General features: G+C 35.8%; 2 protein-coding genes across 4 annotated transcripts in view; both read right to left on the bottom strand.

Moving 5' to 3' along the window:
* The window catches only part of LOC104246306 (regulatory-associated protein of TOR 1), a 46,071-nt gene extending 35,928 nt beyond the window's left edge, over positions 1-10,143 (bottom strand). The window contains exons 1-3 of one of the 3 annotated variants that reach the window (XM_070164954.1): positions 9,675-10,132; positions 9,201-9,507; positions 935-1,037 (exon numbers count right to left, since the gene is read on the bottom strand). In XM_070164954.1, coding sequence (XP_070021055.1) covers positions 935-1,037; positions 9,201-9,470 — 373 coding nt within the window. In that variant the 5' untranslated portion in view covers positions 9,471-9,507; positions 9,675-10,132. Of the gene's footprint in view, positions 1-934; positions 1,038-9,200 lie in introns of all 3 variants that reach the window. The other 2 variants (XM_009802102.2, XM_009802105.2) reach the window with 2 other exon arrangements.
* Positions 10,144-10,871: 728 nt separating this feature from the next.
* LOC104246307 (alanine--glyoxylate aminotransferase 2 homolog 3, mitochondrial-like) lies at positions 10,872-15,307 on the bottom strand. The gene is made up of 10 exons (XM_070164956.1): positions 14,919-15,307; positions 14,070-14,300; positions 13,670-13,840; positions 13,090-13,233; positions 12,822-13,001; positions 12,426-12,651; positions 12,038-12,151; positions 11,863-11,949; positions 11,223-11,762; positions 10,872-11,122 (listed from the first exon to the last, which is right to left on the bottom strand). The coding sequence occupies exons 1-9, from the start codon at positions 15,150-15,152 to the stop codon at positions 11,719-11,721; spliced, it is 1,431 nt and encodes a 476-aa protein (XP_070021057.1). The 5' UTR covers positions 15,153-15,307; the 3' UTR covers positions 10,872-11,122; positions 11,223-11,718.
* Between the last annotated feature and the right edge of the window lie 6,805 nt (positions 15,308-22,112).

Raw genomic sequence — 22,112 nt, forward strand, 5'->3', positions numbered from 1 at the left:
AAATCAAGAGAAAGGCATTAAAAACAGAGCACTGGAAAGCTATTCATCCCCCCACAAACCCCCAAAAAAATCATAACGGCAAGCTCTTCGCCTAAGTTGAACAATGTCTTACTAGGAGAGGCCTATGTTGAAATCAGAAGTGGGAATCAGTAAAACACATCGACCAAAGGTGTCGAGTAGAAAGGATCACAGTTTTCCCACTATTCCCACACTTATGGGCATGCATTCTCAAAACTCCAAATAAGATCTGCTTTTTCACTTGGTTAGCAGTAAGGGAGACCATTCTCACAATGAAAAACTAGAGGAAGAAAGGACTACATAGGTCAGTTGGTGCTACATGTGCAGACGCTCGAGAAATTGATCACCTACTGTTACACTATAAGGTTGAAAATCAGTTATCGTTAATTGTGTTAAACTCCTTCTGCATCCAGTGGTTGACAGAAATCACAATCAATGATTTGTTATTCAATTGGGCCTTCAAACGAAGGTAAAGGAGGTGTAGAGCTTAGGATGTAACACCTTTGGCCTTAATGTAAGTTGTATTAAGAGAAAGAAACATGAGATTTTTTTTTTTATAATCTTGGTGTTCGGGCCAGCTTGCGTACACCTCGACTAATTCCACATGGTACTACCTGCTACCTCCTACCAACAGCATGTGAACTTTTTAAGGGTGGATATTACTTAAGTAGCATGTCTTTTGGTTCTACTCAATTTTTAGAGCACCGATGAGGTCCGGTTAGCATAGATGATATGGTGTTCTTCGTAGAGAATCATATCTTTGTGCATAACTATTTACAGCTTGTGTGACCCTATACCCAAGTATTCACGTCCGTAAAATATTCACCGTGTCTAAAAGATAAGGAATAGTAGCAAAAAAAAAAGGAAGAAATACTTGTTCTTTTAAAAGCAAAAGAAGAAGAAGATTTTAGCATACCAATCCAACACTGCATTCGAGCACAAGGAGATATCTTTATTACATCAGGTGGATCAACGCTGATGTTCAAACACAACACAAGGGCAACACATCCCGTCTTCATCTGCAAAACGTTTTGTACGCTTAGATGTAATAGAGGTAAAGATATCAAACATTTGTTTACTCTATGAGAACAAAGCCCATTGCTGTGTAAGATATTAGCTAGCTCAATAAATAAGATAGAAACAAAAGGTCATCAAGTACTGCATGTGTAAGATTTTCTCTTTTTACATAATACAACGAGCAACAGGTATAAATAAATCTAATCAAGCATTTGAAAATCCAAATCTTATCTTCAAAAATTTGCAAAACTGTTGTGCTGCAATAACATCTTAAAATCAACCTTTTCTTTTGGGTCCAAATAAAGCATCTCTAAACAACCCTTTATGCAAAGACGAAAATAATTACATAATACATCTTTAAATCATTTTTATTTCAATGGTTACTTAAGTTGAAGAAGATTGTAGCAACTAAAGCACTACAAGGTTAAAGCACGCACACCAGATTATTTAGTAACATCAATTTAGCAAAAGTCAGAAAGGGCACACAAGATGCATTACCATTAGACAAACTGTCATTAAAAATCTAAGAGAAGATAAAAGAAACTAAGACATCAGTACATAACAGCCTCGTCTCACCAAGCTCTACTAGATTAGAGGTCTAGGTAAAAGCTTAACTTTTTCACACAGCTTTTTTCAAGGTGTAAATCACAACTGGAAAATAAAATATCCCGAGATTAAACATGACTTTATCAAAGCCATAAGCCATTTTCACTCCCATGGAAGTTTTGAAAGAAGCCTAAATGACTCATATATTGCTCTTATTCCCGAGAAAGCAGGTGCCAAGCTAAAGGTTTATAGACCAATAGGTTTGATTGGTAATTTTTATAAGGTGCTGTCAAACTTCTTGCTAACAAACTTAAAACAGTTATGAGCAAGCTGGTTTCCCCTTCCCCAAACGGCTCCTGCGCGTGGCAGACAGATAACAGATGCTTCTCTTATCGTAAATGAGTGTCTTGACTGCAAACTGATGCAAGGAAAGGCTAGAATTTTGTGTAAACTAGACATTCCGAAAGCTTTTGATATTGTGCATTGGGATTCCTTATCAACATGCTAAAGTCTATGGTCTTTGGTGAAAAATGGGTCAAATGGATTCACTTTTGCATCTCCACTGTAAAGTTGCCCATTATCATAAATGAATCTCCCAAAAGATTTCTTTGCATCACACAAAGGCTTAAGACAAGGAGATCCCATCTCTCCTTTTCTTTTCACTTTTGTCATGGAAAGCTTAGTTAAAATGTTGGCAGCAGCTGAGGTACGGAAATGGATTAAGGGCTTTAATCCAAGCATGAGGAACCAGGGAGAAATGCACCTCACTCACCTTCTTTACACAAATGACTCTCTTATTCTCTGTGATGCAGACCGTGTGCAGAATTTCTATTTATGCGTGGTCCTCCTCTTTTAGAAGCGGTATGGGGCCTCCACATTAGTTACTCCAAAAGTGTTCTTTTCCCTGTAAATGATGTTCCCCTATAGGAGATTGTAAGCATTATCGATTGTACAGTAGATTCCCTCCCTACCAAATATTTGAGCCTCTCTTTGGGAAACAAGGTAAATACTACTGCAATTTCGGATGATATCTTGGAGAAGTGTCAAAAGCAACTCTCCTGTTGTAAGAAGAAATATCTCTCACTTGGGAGAAGGCTAGTGCTAATCAATAGTGTAATAGATTCCCTACTCACATGCACTATGTTCTTGTTCCCTCTACTGGCTTCTGTGGCGCAAAGAATGGATTAACTAAATAGAGATTTCATGTGGCAGGGTAATAAAGAACATACAACATTTTAACCTGGTAAACTCGGTTGGGGGGGGGGGTATCCACCGATAAAAAAGCAGGACGTTTGGGTCAAGACTTGAGGGCTCACAGCATTAGTCTACCATACAAGTGGCCTGGAGGTTTAACAAAGAAGGAGCACTATGTAGGCCTGGATTTTGGAGGTTCTTACACTCGCTGGACTCCCTAATGACCTTGATTCAGTACGTGACCAGATTTTGGCTACTCCGACTGTCCCCACAGTTGATGAATTATTCTCTCGATTACTTCGCCTTGCTGCAGCACCAAGTCACCCAGTGAGCTCATCACAGACACTTGACTCATCTATCCTCGTATCCCGGTCAGTGGACAAGCGGGCATCTCAAACTATGGAGAATAGACGAGGAGGAGGTCGTTTTGGAAGATCTAGACCCAAGTGCTCTTATTGTCATAAACTTGGACACACTCGTGACGTGTGCTATTTTTTACATGGTCGTCCACCAAAAAATGTTTATGTTGCTCAGACCGAGACTACAGGTAACCAGGGATTTTCTTTATCTGAAGGGGAGTATAATGAGTTCCTTCAGTATCGAGCAAGTAAGTAGACATCTCCACAAGTAGCCTCTATTGCTCAGACTGATACTTCTGTTGTTGGTAATTCTTTTGCTTGTGTTTCCCAGTCTAGTACTCTTGGACAATGGGTTGTGGACTCAGCCGCTTCTGATCATATCTCTGGTAATAATTCACAGTCTCTTCCCACTGTTACTTTAGCCAATGGGTCTCAAACTAAAGCAAAAGGAGTTGGACAAGCGAATCCCCTACCCTCTGTCACTCTAGATTCTGTTCTTTATGTCATTGGCTGTCCTTTTAATCTTACATCTGTTAGTCGTTTGACTCGTGCCCTCCATTGTGGTATATATTTTATTGATGATTCTTTTATTATGCAGGACCGCAGTACGAGACAGACGATTGGAACAAGACTTGAATCAGATGGCCTTTACTAACTCACTCAATTCCTCCAAGGCATGTCTAGTTACAGATCCTCCGGACCTAATTCACAGACGTTTAGGACATCCAAGCTTATCCAAGCTTCAGATGATGGTGCCTAGTTTGTCTAGTTTATCTACATTAGAGTGTGAGTCATGTCAGCTCAGGAAACATACCCGAACCTCTTTTCCTCGTAGTATTGAGAGTCATGCAGAGTCTGTTTTTTCTTTAGTTCATTCTAATATATGGTGTCCTAGTAGAGTCAGTTCAACCTTGGGATTTCGTTATTTTGTTAGTTTCATTGATGATCATTCAAGATGTACTTGGATTTTCTTAATGAAAGATCGTTCTGAGTTGTTTTCTGTATTCCAGAATTTTTGTGCTGAAATTAAAAATCAATTTGGTGTTTCTATTCGCACTTTTCGCAGTGATAATGCCTTAGAATATTTATCCTCTCAATTTCAGCAGTTTATGACTTCTCAAGGAATTATTCATCAGACCTCTTGTCCTTATACCCCTCAGCAAAATGGGGTTGCTGAGAGAAAGAATAGGCACATCATTGAGACTACTAGCACACTTCTCATTGAATCTCATGTTCCGTTGCGTTTTTGGGGCGATGCAGTTCTCACAGCTTGTTATTTGGTTAATCGGATGCCATCCTCTCCCATCCAGAATCAGATTCCATATGCAGTATTGTTTCCCCAGTCACCCTTATACTTTGTTCCCCCTCGTGTTTTTGGGAGCACTTGTTTCGTTCATAACTTAGCCCCTAGAAAAGATAAGTTAGCTCCTCACGCTCTCAAGTGTGTCTTCCTTGGTTATTCTCGTGTTCGGAAGGGATATCGTTGTTACTCACCTGATCTTCATAGGTACTTTATGTCATCTGGCATCACATTTTTTGAGTCTAAACCTTTCTTTACCTCTTCTGACCACCTTGATATATCTGAGGTATTATCTATACCGACCTTTAAGGAGTTTACTATAGCTCCTCCTTCACCTTCCGCCACAGAAGTCTTACCCATTCCAACCGTTGGGGAGTCTAGTGTGGCTCCTCCTAGACTCCCCGACACAGGAACAACACTCTTGACGTATCATCGTCGTCCGCACCCAGCATCAGGCCCAGCTGATTCACGTCCCGCACCTGACCCTGCTCCTACTGCGGACTTGTCTCTTTCTAGTACACCGATTGCACTTCGGAAAGGTATACGGACCACCCTTAATCCTAATCCCCATTATGTCGGTTTAAGTTATCATCGTTTGTCATCACCCTATTATGCTTTTATATCTTCTTTGTCCTCTGTTTCCATCCTTAAGTCTACAGGTGAAGCATTGTTTCATCCAGGATGGCGACAGGCTAGGACTGACGAGATGTCGGCTTTATATACGAGTGGTACTTGGGAGCTCGTTCCTCTTCCTTCAGGTAAATCTATTGTTGGTTGTCACTGGGTATATGCAGTCAATATTGGTCCGGATGGCAAGATTGATCACCTTAAGGCCCATCTTATTGCCAAGGGATATACTCAGATATTTGGGCTCGATTACAGTGATACCTTCTCTCCCGTGGCTAAGGTAGCATCAATCCGCCTTTTCTTTCCATGGTGGTTGTTCGCCATTGGCCTCTCTATCAGCTGGACATTAAGAATGCCTTTTTACACGGTGGCCTTGAGGATAAAGTTTATATGGAGCAACCACCTGGGTTTGTTGCTCAGGGGGAGTCTCGTGGCCTTGTATGTCGCTTGCGCCGGTCACTTTATGGTCTAAAGCAGTCTCCTCGAGCCTGGTTTGATAAGTTCAACACAGTTATCCAGGAGTTTGGCATGACTCGGAGTGAAGCTCATCATTCTATGTTTTATCGGCACTCTGCTTCGAGTCTCTGTATTTATCTGGTGATCTATGTTGATGATATTGTTATTACCGGCAATGATCAGAATAGTATTACTAAATTGAAGCAACATCTCTCTCAACACTTTCAGACTAAGGACCTGGGCAAACTAAAGTATTTTCTGGGTATCGAGGTCGCTCAGTCTAGCTCAGGTATTGTGATCTCACAACGGAAGTATGCCTTAGATATTCTTGAGGAGACAAGAATGACAAGTTGTAGAACTGTTGACACTCCGATGGATCCGAATTCTAAACTTCTGCCAGGACAGGGGAGCCTCTTAGTGATCCTGCAAGATATAGGCGGTTGGTTGGTAAATTAAATTACCTTACAGTGACAAGACCTGATATTCTGTGAGTGTTGTGAGTCTGTTTATAGATTCTCCGTGATAGTCATTAGGATGCAGTTGTTCGCATTCTTCGGTATATAAAATCAGCTCCAGGCAAAGGTTTATTGTTTGAGGATCGAGGCCATGAGCAGATCGTTGGATACTCAGATGTTGGTTGAGCAGGATCACCTTCTGATAGACGTTCTACGTCTGGATGTTGTGTCTTAGTAGGAGGAAATTTGGTGTCTTGGAAGAGCAAAAAACAGAATGTGGTTGCTCGGTCTAGTGCCGAAGTAGAATATCGAGCAATGGCTATGGCAACATGTGAGCTAATTTGGATCAAACAGTTGCTTAAGGAGTTGAAATTTGGTGAGATTAGTCAAATGGGACTTGTGTGTGATAATCAAGTTGCTCTTCATATTGCGTCAAATCCAGTGTTCCATGAGAGAACTAAACACATTGAGATTGACTGCCACTTTGTCAGAGAAAAGATACTCTCGGGAGATATTGCTACAAAGTTTGTGAAGTCGAATGATCAGCTTGCAGATATTTTCACCAAATCCCTCACTGGCCCTCGTATTAACTACATATGTAACAAGCTCGGTACATATGATTTACATGCACCAGCTTGAGGGGGAGTGTTAGAATAGTTATGTAAATAGGAGTAAATAACCCTAATCCCATATGTATTAGGAGTATGACATGTTATGTATATACATATATAGGGCTCACTGTATCATGCTTAACATATGAGAATAATATCAATAATATTTTCTCTCGTGCTTTCTCACAGAATCTAACAAGATCATGCAGTTGAAGATGGAGCTGTAACAGTTAGCAAAAGCTGAAGAGATTTCATGGAGACAAAAGTCTAGATGCTTATGGTTGAAGGAGGGAGACGGGAATACTAAATACTTTCAACGAATGGCCAACTCTAACAGGAGATACAATTGTATTGACAGGTTACAAGTAGGAGATGATTTAATTAAAGACAAGGAACAAATCAAAAATAGGATTCTAGATTTCTACAAGGAGCTTTACTCTGAGAATGAAAGCTGGAGGCCTAGTGCTACTTTTGAAGGACTGGGATGCCTGAACACTGAACAGAACGAAGCTCTCGAAGCTGCTTTTGAAGAGGAGGAAGTAGTAAATGCAATCAATTGTTGTGCACCTGACAAAAGCCCTGGACCTGATGGACTGACTATGGCTTTTTATCAAAAATGCTGGGATGCTATAAGGCAGGATGTCATGGGACTCTTAATCACTTCCACAATCACTGCCACATAGTCAAGTCCTTTAATGCCTCATTCATAGCACTTATTCCTAAAAGGAAAGGAGCAATTCAACTCAAAGACTTCCGACCTATCAGCCTCATAGGAAGTGTCTGCAAGATTGTGGCTAAAGTTCTGTCAGAAAGACTTAGAAGGGTGATGCGGAACCTGATTTCAGGATATCAAAATGCCTTTTTAAAGGGGAGACAGATTTCAGATGCTTCACTTATTGCAAATGAAGCCTTAGAATGGAGACAAAGAACAGTACCCGAACTGCTATTCAAGCCTGATATTGAGAAGGCATTCGACAAAATCAACTGGCAATGTCTTATTTCAGTCCTAAGACAGATGGGATTTGGGGATAAATGGATCAAATTCTCCTTCTCTACTGTCAAGTACACTATCCTAGTGAATAGAAGCCTTGTTGGTTTTTTCTCTCCTATGAGAGGAATAAAGCAAGGGGATCCTTTATCCCCTTTTCTCTTTATCCTAGCAATGGAGAGTCTGAGCAAAATGTTGGAGAATGCCAAACAACTACAATGGTTGGAGGGATTTGGTATTGGCAGTAGATCAGAGTGTTCAGTCTATGTGCCCCATCTTCTATATGTTGATGATACTCTCATTTTCTGTGGTGCAAAGGAGTCCCAAGTTCAATATCTCAACATCACCTTGATGATTTTTTGAAGTCTTGTCTGGGCTATACATTAACTTGTCAAAAAGAGTAACATACCCTGTTAACTGTGTACCTAACTTGGAGGTGCTGGCTGAGATCATGAGTTGCAATACAGGTTCATTCCCAACCACTTACCCAGGCTTTCCATTGGGGGCTAGACATAGATCAACTGAGGTATGGAATGGGGTTATTGAAAATTTTGAAAAAAGGTTGGCTTCGTGGCAGCAACAGTATCTCTCCTTTGGTGGCAGACTAACTCTTATCAGCAGTGTACTGGATAGCTTACCAACCTACATTATGTCTCTATTTCCCCTACCAGTAAAAGTTCGAAAGCATCTTGATAAACTTAGGTGCTCATTCCTATGGGAAGGTAATTCCAAAGATCACAAATTCCACAGTGAAATGGGATAAGGTGATACTTCCTAAATCACTTGGGGCCTAGGAGTTAAATGATTTGTCACTGCACAGTAAGAGCATGTTGATGAAATGGCTTTGGAGGTATGATCAAGAAGGAACGACTTTATGGAAGGATGTAGTACAAGCTAAGTATGGTAGTGATAGTCACTGGTGCTCCAATATGGTTAATACACCTTATGGCTGTGGTCTATGGAAGGGTATCAAGAAGCTGTGTAACACCCTCTCTCTTAATACAACTCTACAGGTGGGCAGTGGGGAACACATCCTATTTTGGAAGGATCTTTGGAATGGTCAAAGCACTTTGAAGGATGCTTACCCGACACTACTCGTAACCGGAGAGTTGGGCCAATGTCGTCTTCTAACTGGAGAGTGCTTTCGGTGTGGCCAGTTGGGACATCACATGAGGGATTTCCCTGAGCCTCCCAAAAATTTCAACCAGGCTTCTATTCAGTCAGCTGCACCGACTCAGACTACTCGTAATACTTTAGGAGCTACAGGTACAGGAAATAGAGGTCAAGGTGCTAGAGACCATGCTATTGTGAATCAAGGACCATGAAAAATTGATAATTTGTGGGAGAAATTTTGAAAACCTCAGTGCATAAACCAATTCAAGAGGCCAACCATTATCCATACTTTCATAAATGCATTGATCAGGGACCTCTTTGCACCCATAGTACCGGGAAGACGAATAGAACAATCACTTTTCATATGGAGAAGAAACATTTATTCAAGGAAGTACCTAAACATTTAATCTAACGTCATCAATCATTAAAAATGTGCTTCCAAATTCACACAATATCTTCTACTCCTATAAAATTGACAAACACTAAGATGTGTAAATGAAAAGAATCACATCTTACTCGATTCTTAATCCGCCACTTCGAGATTAAACCGCTACGAGACGGTCCAGAAGGAACATATTCCTCAAACCGGTCATGCCGAAGCTCACAAAACACTATATTCTGCGGCAAATAAGCCATACTTGTCGTCATCGTCGTCGTTGCATTGTCAGCAACATAGCTACTGTGAGCAGTATCTGAATCCCCATCATTAATCCTCACTTTATCTTCGTGATTCGCAAAGTCCTCCACAATAACTGTCGTCAATGATTGCGAAGACCGAGAAGTCATTAAATCTCCCAATGCCCTTCAAAGCTCAAAATTTGACCTGATCGAACAAATTTTGGACAGAAAAATCATAACATGAAGGATAATCCAGCATTGTAAAGCTTCAAATAGTGTTCTGCTAAACCCTAGAAGGAGGTACTGAGGGGAGTAGGCGCATGTACATGGGAAGAAGAGGGAAGAGAGAGGAAGAACAAGGGAACAACATACACTGCGACGACGAGAAGCAACAAAAAGGGAATTGAAGTTGAAGGAAAAGGAAAATCGAATAAGTATTACATATTGAGGATATTTCGCGCGATCATGAAAGAATGACAGTAAATTTATAAAAAGATTAGTATGCTTATAGATATTATCTCTTTTTAATTTTAACGAGAAAGAAAACACCCTTTTCCTCTATAAATAATGGAGTATAATATTTGGGTTAATTCATAAATTTAATTTAGTAGTTAGAACATACGAACTTCATGATAAGCAACAAAAAATAATTAGGTAGATCATGTCATCTTGCCATTGCATCACACTGTATGGAAGTATTTTTTTTTTGGAGATATGTATTTTGTATGTGAAATAAATAAAACAAAGACCATCTCGTATGCCTTATTTTTATGTAAGTCAATAAGTTTTGACATAACGAAAAGAAGTATAATAATATCGCAATCAATAAAAGGACAATGAAACATGAAAGATGTATTAAAACAATGTAGTACCATTTCTTTACTTTAATAATTAAAATGAATTATCGAATCAGCCAATTGAATCAAAATAATATCAAAATCAAAATCATAGAAGGAAATGTGAAGTGTGAACCATATCAGATTTAATTTTAGTACAATTGTTAAGAAGTTGAATATCAAAAATACCAAATTAAAGTTTTTTCAAAATTATAACGCCGTCTTAGTTCCAAAATTCACAAAGAATAAAATATTAAAAAGAAAACATAATATGATTGTTAGAAAATCATTGTCATTTATAAATATTTTATAGGTGTAAAAATAAAATTTTAAAATATTAAGCGATGAATCAAAAAATCATTATATATTTGTCAAACCTCAACATCTACTGTATGCGATGTGACTGCCATGTCATCCAAAATTGTCGCTTTTAGGTGATGATGATATTAGGCAACTAATTGCTAACTCGTCACTATGTAAAGATAAAGCAGACAACAACACTTTGAGTTCAATAAACCTATGTTCATTGAACTAAACCTATGTTCAATCATAAACCATGAGAATTAAATATTAATTAATGTTGGTTTTAAGTCAATATCTTAGTCGCATTGTCTTGCTAATATTATCTTTCGTGTCTCTCCTTTTCTTTTGGTATATAATTGAGGGTCATAGGAGATATGATTGTAGGTGACAAGATGGTGTGCTTGCGTAGAAAGATAAAGAAGATAGGATATCGAGAGACAACGAGTTGTTGACTCATTATATGATCACTAGATACTGTACGTACTAAATCAGTCCATACAGATACATTTGGTTGTTAATTTGCTACTGACATAAGAACATAAAAGCTGTATATGAGTTCAATTTAACTTTGACATTAACATATCTTAACCATCATATATAGGAGAAAATGTAATAGCCAAGCTGTAGTGAAGAGTTCTTATATCTTTGACAGTGCGTAGTCCATGACATCCACTAGAAAATCTGCAATCAAATTTTATTGTTGAAACTTATTGAGTTGAAAATAAATAAGATAGGAAATTGAGAGCTTGAATTCGATAAAAATGTGACTTAATTCCTTTACCTGCATCTTCTTTAGTGAAACATAGTGGAGGTGTAATTCTGAAGACATTTCCATAGAATCCACCCTTGCCAATTAATACTCCCATATCTTCAAGCCAAAAATTAGATGAACTTTGTTAATATGTAAGATTCTGAAGATATCTTCAAGTCAATATCTTAGTCGCATTGTCTTGCTAATATTATCTTTCGTGTCTCTCCTTTTCTTTTGGTATATAATTGAGGGTCATAGGAGATATGATTGTAGGTGACAAGATGGTGTGCTTGCGTAGAAAGATAAAGAAGATAGGATATCGAGAGACAACGAGTTGTTGACTCATTATATGATCACTAGATACTGTACGTACTAAATCAGTCCATACAGATACATTTGGTTGTTAATTTGCTACTGACATAAGAACATAAAAGCTGTATATGAGTTCAATTTAACTTTGACATTAACATATCTTAACCATCATATATAGGAGAAAATGTAATAGCCAAGCTGTAGTGAAGAGTTCTTATATCTTTGACAGTGCGTAGTCCATGACATCCACTAGAAAATCTGCAATCAAATTTTATTGTTGAAACTTATTGAGTTGAAAATAAATAAGATAGGAAATTGAGAGCTTGAATTCGATAAAAATGTGACTTAATTCCTTTACCTGCATCTTCTTTAGTGAAACATAGTGGAGGTGTAATTCTGAAGACATTTCCATAGAATCCACCCTTGCCAATTAATACTCCCATATCTTCAAGCCAAAAATTAGATGAACTTTGTTAATATGTAAGATTTGATTAAAGCCATGTCAAAAGGATGAATATTCAAAATTAATTTACCTTTTATCTTGTCCATGATATGCAGAGTTTCAGCTCTCGCAGGAGTTTTCAGTTCGCGGTCAGTGACTAGTTCAACACCAAGCATCAGTCCTTTTCCCCTCACATCACCAACAACTGCATAAATGTCAATGTTGAGACTTTCGTTAATATAAGAACAAAGGAGAATTTAGGATCTTGAGTTAGTGGATTCAGAATGAGTGTGATCTTATTATATGTATACATTTTAATTAGATTCAGGCAACTGTGCATTTCTATCTATTCTTATTCTGAATCCACTAACTCAATAAGATCACAGAGATGCACAGTTGCCTTAAAAAGAGAGATTTGATCATCTTCCGGTTGAGGTAATAATAATCACAAGGGTGAAAGGAGAAATGAAAAATCTTACTTTCATACTTATCCTTGATAGCCAAAAGCCGCTCTTTCAAGTAGGAACCAACAACATGGGCATTTTCTTGAAGCTTTTCTTTTTCGATCACTTTAAGAACAGCAAGTCCTGCAGCAGTGCACACAGGGTTTCCACCAAATGTATTGAAGTAATTATGCTGAGTCAAGACTTGTGCAATCTCAGGAGTTGTTACCACAGCCCCAAGTGGTATTCCATTTCCAATGCCCTGGATATAACAATTAACAGGAACATAATTAAGAAGTTCATAAATCATAATCAAGAGATGGATGTCTCTTTTAGCACCAAGTATAGGAGATTTAGAGAATAATTCATCGAAACATATCATTAGTAATGCATGCATACAACAAAGAAAGAGAGGTCGCGGAAGAGACTGACTTTTGCCATTGTCACTATGTCAGGAACCACTCCTTGGTTCTCAAATCCCCAGAAGTGGCTTCCTATGCGAGCAAATCCAGCTTGAACCTCATCTGCGATACAAAGGCCTCCTGCTTTTCGTATAATGTTGTATACAGCAGGCAAGTAACCAGGAGCCAATTCAACAATTCCACCAACTCCCTACACTTAAAAGGAACATCTTAGAAGATAATGCACGCGATGTTGTATTAATTTAGATGGACAAGTTGATATCAGTGAGGGAGATTACCTGTATGGATTCAGACATAAAAGCAGCAACTTTTCCAGATGTTCCAAATTGGATAAGATCTTCAACGTCCTTCGCATACTTCTCACCATCAGAACCAAAAACACCTCTGTATGGGTCAGGGTTTATGGTATGATGCACTCCACTCTGATCACCAAAGTAAATAGCAAGTGAATAAGAGACGAGTAACAAATATACCAATGCTTTGTACATTATAGCACCATTCTATACTATCACTAGCTAGTACTGTTGCATGTTATCTGACAGTATTATAGATAGATAATCATATATACCTTTAGAATGGATAGGAACAACCTTTACAATTCTACTAAATATCACATCTAACAAAAGGAGAAATCAGCATAATAAGGCTAACATTTATATCTCACACCAAGTAAAATAACAGTCTGTCCTGAACTTTATAATAGTCATTTGTTAACAACATAGATGGTTGCACAAATAGCAGGGATGTGATCTTTTCGCATTAAAATGGTCAAGAAAATTTGTTCTGCATAGGACATTTTGATGGTAATTCATAAAGCCGACACAGAGGATTAGCAATATGCAGAATAAGAAGTTGTACCTGTACTACATTGAACTTCCATATGCTTTGTCCAGTGGTGCCCATAGTGGCAGCTGCATTTCCATGGTAAGCATTCCTTAGAGAGATGATATCATGACGACCCGTGTATAGTCTTGCCATCATCATTGCTAACTCATTTGCTTCAGTCCCAGAATTAGTAAAGAACACAACCTGGAAAAGCAATGATCTGTCACAATTAAGTTGTAGACATGGATTTAACATATATACACTGACAATCCAATCTAAAGACCTGTTATAGCAGATAACCGCCTAAGTAGTTATCTATAGTTATCTGACCTGGTTGTGTCAAAGCTTTTTTACGTTGTCCGTCTATAGAAGTTAAACGCTGTAGGCATAAGTTGGTGTTAGATAATAAGTGAAAGGTTAAGGAAGTCTATACCTTGAGATCACCAGGCAACTTAGAAGCAAGTGCCTCAGCAAAATCAGTGATTGTGTGATTGAGGTATAAGATGGTGGAATGCTGTAAGCGTTTGGTTTGGTTTATGATTGCTTCTACCACATCAGGGTGGCAGTGTCCACAAGATACAGTTGCAATTCCTCCGAATGCATCAAGATATCGACGTCCATTATCGTCATATAAGTATTGCATCTTGCCATGTACCAGATTCAGCTGCACATATATAATAACCACAATCATCTCAAAGCACCTCCTTAATCTCAATATACAGTGAATAATGTCAAAACTAAAAGAATACTCAATCTGGTAATTCTCAGACTAGTGATAACCATAGTTAACTGGTGTGTTAAATATAACACCGAATCTGAAGATGAAACTTTATATGAACGAATACGGATAGAACAGAACTCAAAATAGTTCGCCGGATTACGTAATCAGATTTACTAAGACTTTCTTGCATAGAGACTACAAGGTTGAAATTTCAGGGATATTTTTATCGTACAACATTTACCACCGTAAATTATTTGTGCTTTTATAATAATATAGATAATTAGGCCGAAATGAGCTTATATAAAGTGAATTGCCAAGCCAACTTGTTTGGGATTAATGCATAATTATTGTTATGGATTTCAGCGTCAGAATAATAATTTATACCAGCACAACCAAAACCATTAAAAATGTAATCTTTGTGTTCAAACAACATATAATCAACTATGTCTGTCCCAAATTATATTATTAGTTAGGCCCACTTATTATATAAATTATTTATATTTTTTTCATATTTTTATTTGAAAACTGATCATCAATTTACCATAACGATAAATTACTCACCGGTTTTTCATAGAAGTAAAACATGGAAGGGCTAAGAAACTCTCTCCGTTTATTCAAAATTTCATCGCCGGCGGGCCCGTCGTACGGCGGAGGAGAGTAGTCGAAATGAGGCATCCGAGGTGTGATCATATCATCGTCCTTTTTGGATGCAAGGCCTAATTGAGAATAACAACGTTGTGATCCACCTCGTACCTCTCCAAACCATCTTGCTCTTCTTATTACAAACCTCTGCATGTTGGTGACGATGCCAGACGCCGGGAAGTATTGGTTGCCGGCGATGGCCTAGAAAAATGCCGGAGAGAGATGGAATGTTAAAACAGAATGAGACACAGAGGAAATTTGTACGTGTACGCATATATATAGGCGTAGCGTTTCTAACTTGTACATTTATTACTCGATGCTTGCATTATTGGAAAGAATTTAAGTAATATGCATTGTAAGGAAAGCTTTATATTATTAGTGCAATTCAAGTGACAATAATATGTTAGTTTACCTTATTAGGCTTGCACCTATATTATGCACAGAACTTCTACTCGGAGAAGAAACAAAATTGTACGTATTAAATTCGACACCTAATTTCGTACTTAAATTACCTTAAAAGAAAATCAAACATCCGATTATTGATGTACGTACAATTATAGTAAAATCACTTACTAACAATGTGTTAAATTTTGGTTAGGTTGATTACAAGCGTTATTGGAACGAGTTGCCCATAAGGTTGAGTTAATTATAATAAATCATGTTAACTTATTATAGTTAAGCGATTTAATGTGGCAAAAATGGATATTAATTAGTTATGGTTAAGTTCTGGAAGACCATGTACAAATACAAAGGCGGAGCCAAGATTTGAAGTTTGTTGGGTTCGGGATTTTAGTCCTTTTAAATTACTGAATTCTAAATTAATAATTTATAGTACATATTCAATGATTTTTTAAGACAAATACATGTATTGGTTCAATGTAAATGCTGGATGTGACAAGTTCTTACCCGTAGCCCGTAGGTACGGACGGTATTAAAATATTTATACAAATTAGATCACTTGTAAATCTATTACTAATAAGTATTACTTGGTAATCGGATAATATAATACTCCTTCCGTTTCAATTTATGTGAACCTATTTCCTTTTTAGTTCGTGCCAAAAAGAATGACATCTTTTCATATTTGGAAACAATTTACCTTTATGCAATGATTTATAGCCACACAAAATATATGTGCTTCATTTTACACCACAAATTCAAAAGTCTTCTCTCTTTTCTTAAACTCCGTGCTCAGTCAAATGAGTTCACATAAACTGAAACGGAGGGAATAACTAACTTGCTTTCACAGGTTAGCTCGTTAATACTGCAAAAAAATCTTTAGCATAGAACTTAAATTCTACTAAGAATAATGTGCGAAGTACATGCTGAAAATGCTAAATTAAACATAGATATTTGGTTTCCATTTTCAAGAACTAACCAAACTGCCGATTATTAATGCGGGTATTTAACTTACAATCTCTTACCGACACGGCGACACTTATATATTACGTTTAGGTAATTCGAATTAATGATTTCGTGTATTGTTGGAAATTATGTGACATTTGTTTCTAGTTAGGCATTTGATTACCATTTAAAAAAGGTATTCAATTACCATATTCAAAATAGTGCGAAATGTAGGAAACAAATTGACTATGTTTAGCAGAATATATGTTCCTATATGCAGGTGCCTTCGAATACTGTGATTTTTTTTAGGCAGAACTTCAACTAGTATATAATTTGGAAACATTGTTAGTAACACATTTAAAGTTACGTTATTAAGTTCCATTATTACTTCCCACTTTAATTAATTAAGTCATAGACTGTACTTCTTCAGGTGAAAGAATTAACTTTTTTTTATACTTTATATTTGTACGAGGAAATTTATTAAATATATATAAATATTTAATTGAAAAAAGTCAGTAGCTTTGACGAGCTATAAGTTCAATGACAAATCAAAAATAGAACATATAAACTTCAAATTTGATTGTAACATTTGCTTCATATATATAAGAGGTAAAAATTGATTTTAGTCGTAGTATATGCAACAAAACGAAGATAGATAGTTTACAACGAGCATTATCGCTCGAAAACTTCCAAACGTCACGTAATCTTTGCCTATTCATTCCACCAAAATCTCATTCAACTTTAACAAACTCAATATTGTCAAATTTTCAGTGCTTATAATTAACAAATTAATTAAAAGTTCCTAAATCATAATTAATCAAATATATTTTTTAATTTTTTGATGATGGCACCAGTTTACTCTTAGTGATCTAGTAAAAAAACAAAAACCGATTTCGACTCGAGCACTTTTGATTATTAACAATGTAACAAACCATGTAACAAAAACAAGCAGACAGGTGAAAAGAAAAAGAAATGAAAAAAGATAAAAGAAATACGTACGTGAACTTTTATTAATTTTTATTACTGTTTCAATGTCTGAGAATTCATGAGCCTAGTGCAGCTCCATTTTAGGTAAATGAGTCGGATCGCAAATTCTCAATTGGGAAGAGTAAATTTTAGTTGATTAGTTAATGTAAAAGACCAAATGGAAGGTAGCCAAAATAAGTGTATAATTAGGCAAAAACGATAGAAAAGCACATGCATAATGCATTATTGCATTTATTTCGTTTAATACTTGTCTTATTCACTCTTCCTCAATATAATACCAATTCAATCACCCATATGCCAATTGTCATTACTGTTTCCGGGCTATTACTCCCTCCGGTCCAAAATAAGTGATTTTTTGGTCTTTTTCTTGTGGTCCAAAATAAGTGATTTTTTCAGATTTCAAGAAATTAATTATTTTTTTTCCTATATTGTCCTTGGAGTAAATAATGTTGGAATATGTGTTATGAGTATTATGTGAGATAGTAAAAGTTAATATAGTCAATTCCATTGCTAATTAATGTTAAAAGGTGAATTTCTTAATCAGTGTGAAAACATCTAAAAATCACTTATTTTAGACCGGAGGGAGTATTATTTATTTGGGTCGTCAAATTTGCATTTTAAACTATATTTAATTTATAAATTTATTATAAATATCTACTATAGTACTATTTTCTTTGTTTTAGCTAGGATCGATATTGTATTGTAATTGAGACTAAATAGAGATGGGAAGATATGAGATCGGCCTAAGATATGATACTCTTTACTCGCTAAGTATTTCGCTCTAGCTCTCGAGTTCTCTTAGCTATTGTTATATGTTTTATTTACAGAAAATGAGAAGGTTAAAGCTTCGGCTATAGTAGTCGCAAATTACTTGACGTCATTATAGTGATATAGGATAGACTAATTAAAAATTAGTAGTAGTATATTATGACAATAATTTGCTACAAATTTTTGAATTTTAAATTGTGATTTATTGACTTTTATGTTGTTTTTATATCTAGAAGTTCTATATAGGAAAAGGGAAAGAAAGAAAAGCAAAGTATATGCTAAAACTAAAGTGTATACAATAATTATTACTATAATAATTGTCACTCACTTTCAATGTATTTGCCCAGCTTTCTGAACCACTTTCAAAGATGAAACATGGGGTTCTCAATTTTTATACTAAGCAAGCAGGTAATTAACTCTCCGTTTATTTTTAGTTATTCATTTTTGACTTTATACTCCCTATAAAAAATAAATAATGTATGTATTGTACAATTTTACCCATAATAATGATAGCATTTTCAAAAGTCTTGAAAAATAATTATGAAAATGAGTAGTTAATAATAAGGGTAAAGCAGAAAAAAAAAGTTATTTTTCTCTTCATTTAGTATAGTAGAAAAGTAAAAATGAAAATATATTTTTAGTATAATGGATAAGTAAAAGTGAACTAAGGGAAGAGAGTATGTGGTTATATTGTTCAGTTACGCTGGCAATAATGCTAGAGATTGACACATTAGTCATTTTTGTGAATATTTAATATTTGGTTCTACGATATAATTGATAACTAAGAGACCAATCAATCACGACACGAAGTTGAATCATAGGAAACAAAAAACAAAAAAAACCACCAACACAACTATTTAATCAGTGTGATGACGTTTCTTTATCTATTCCGTGTCCGGTATTTGTTTGTAGTTTAATTCAGGTTCACCTCATGAAGTCTCACAGATGGGATAAATCGCTTCTTATCAAAAATGACTTTACACCTACATTTCGAACCCAAAATTTTTAATAAGATAAAAGAATACTTACTATTTCAGTGCGGATAATAATGAAATGACGTTATGTGTTCATATCTGCCTCGTAATGTTTCCACCCAAACCAGTAATTGGCTGTTTGCTTTTAACACATAGACATAATAGAGTCATCAGTTATCTAACGACATGGATTTCCAATAACTTAATAAGTTATTCTTAGACTTTGGTTAACTGATATAGGAAGTGCCAATTTTATTGGTTCTGTTTAATTAAAAGCTTCCAAAAGCTGAATTGATTTCCACCAACTTTAAGTCACCATTCACTATAATCTTGTTTAGGCTGAAATGGCTGAGTTAATCATTAGTTTTTTAATCGTAGTCCAACTAGATTGCTTAGCAGTGAAAGTGTGTAATGCCATGTGTCCCAAATAAAGAAAAATCACGAGATTTTAAAGTACGAGGATCAAATCATCTAATTTTCAATGAGAAGATGGACACCAATTCCTCTAGCTTTTTGACATATTTATGATCTACACAAATAGCTAGTACTCTACATAACAAATTTTTACTTCATAATTAAGATGTTTTAAAATGTTGGAAAAAATTCATAGTAAAAACAAGGAACTATTTGTCTCTTCAAATAGTAACACTTTTATATAATATGGGTTAAACAAAGTATATTTTATGTCATTTTGAAAGTATAGTCTTAATAATATAAGAAGAATTAACCTAAATAGTCGCCCACAAAACTGCTTAAACTAAAAATAACAGATGGAGATAAAATATAAATGTAATTCATGTACAATATATACATTAACTATGTATAATTAGTATATAATTTATGTATACCGAATAAAAAAAGCAGATAATGAATCTACCCGGCTATTTATGTAAACATGCCCTTATATAAAGGCTTTTCTTGGTAAAGGAAGAAGCCTAGAAGGCAACTAAGCCCAAAGGCTAAAACCCATTCCACTTCGAACTTTATGTTTCAACTTTCAAGTATGTCGATATTTGATTTTAGTTTTAACCGTAAAGAGGAAACTATTTATTCACAAGAAGTTCAAAAAACTCTTGAAATAGCGAAAGTTAATGTGAAAAAAGTTGAAGGAAGGAGACAAAAAAATTGAGACAACTCTCCGACGAGTTAGAACAAGTTCATCTTTTGATATAAAACTGATGTGTATATCATAAATGGCTTTTCAAAGAAATAAAAAACAAAGTTAATCTAGGAAATAATAATGATACATAATACATTCTACGTTAGGTGTATTTGTCTCCATCTTTATATAAATAATTGGAGTTGGTTTATTTGCAACCCAAAAGAGGAAAAGCAATTTTTTTTAAGTCTAATAAAAGGAAGCAAAAGATCTCCTTTGTCTAATGCTAATTATAAATAGCAACAATCAATCTTTCTTTAACACTTTGCACGCTTGAAGACTCCTGCTCGACGAAAGGATGCAGAGACAAGACCTTTGATCCAACTCTTTTTAACTCTGGGACATGCACTAGCGCCCTTAACAGGCACTCCAAAACCTGCAAATGCTCGTGAAAACAGGAGTCGGTTGGTCCTCTGTTCGTTGGAATGTGATTTTTAAATCCTTGACTGCGATTTCACGTTGAAGAATACGACTTAAAAAACTTATAAATCGCGTTGATCAAATGAGACTTATAAATCGCATTAGTCTAATACGACTTATAAATCGCATTTATCAATTGCATCTTATACCTCGCTTATCCGACTTACGTCCAGGGGCGGATCTACCTTATAGGGTAGGGGTAGTACGCCACCCGAACGCTTGGACAAAAATTCTTAATAAGTATGTTATATCTATGAAAAAATGATTATATACATAAATTGGCACCCGGATTACACAAGTGACAGATGGGTGCCATGGTTCAGGCTTGCTTTTTAAGTCTCTCATTTGCTTCGAGGGCCTAGATTCAATTCCCGGCGGCTGCATCTTCCTCTTTCTTTTATTGTTTTCCTACTTATTAGCCATTTCTTTTTTTCTCTATGGGCCGTGGGCCCTCACCTCTTCTTCCTTTTCTCTCCCCCTCTTTCTTTTTTCTCTTTTTACTTCGTGTTATTTGTTACTAGATCTCTGTATCTTCTTTCTTTTTTTAAATTTTCTTATATTAGCCTTTATTTTACTATCTACAATTACACCTTATTTCATGAGCAACTTCTTTCAATATGTAATTTTAAATGATACTAGGTAATATGTAGCTTCTCTCTTTTTAATGGTACAATATTAATTTATATATTGGAGTATAATTTGAGCAATATCATTTGTTGGCTTTTAAAAAAAGAAGTCCTAATTAATATAGGTTTTGAGTTGATTCTCACAGATTGAAAAATTGACACGTTTGCTTTGAAATAATTATCATATAACTCGACAATTAAATTGAAAAAATTAATTCAAGAATAATAACCAATTAATCAAATCAAACAAATAATGTATAATAATTAAGCTACACTTTAAGAAAATTTTCTAATTGGAGGTGTACTTTCATGCTATGTTGCTCGGACTCTTTAAAAAGGCTTCTGCACGTGTGTCAGATGCTTCAAAAGTTTACTACTTTTGAACGATCTGGCACACATCCTCTAATATTTTCGGATAGTCCGAGCAACATAGCTTTCATCAATATTTTTTTTTTGTAATTTTATTCTAGAATATATTTATATCAAGTGTAAAAAATTGAACTAAAATCGAACTTATTTGCCTATTTATGAATAAAAACCTAACTGGATGAACCGAAAACTAACTGAATCGATCTATTCTTCTTATTCGGTCTTTGTGGCTAGCGGTAAGTATACTATATACGTATATAGTGGCACTCGTAACCTTCAAATCTTGGATCCGCCTCTAGACTTACCCTACTCAACAAATTATTCAATGACATGATTTAGATTTTCAACAGTTGATTATAAACCCCAACCCTGTTTTTCCACCTCTATGGGTTTAAGCAGAGAAAAAAGAAAAATGGAAAAACCAGCAAAAGAGCAATTGAATAGAGCTCTCAATGAACTTCTCAATACC

The sequence above is a fragment of the Nicotiana sylvestris genome, chromosome 12, assembly GCF_000393655.2.
Source record: "Nicotiana sylvestris chromosome 12, ASM39365v2, whole genome shotgun sequence".
NCBI lineage: Eukaryota > Viridiplantae > Streptophyta > Magnoliopsida > Solanales > Solanaceae > Nicotiana > Nicotiana sylvestris.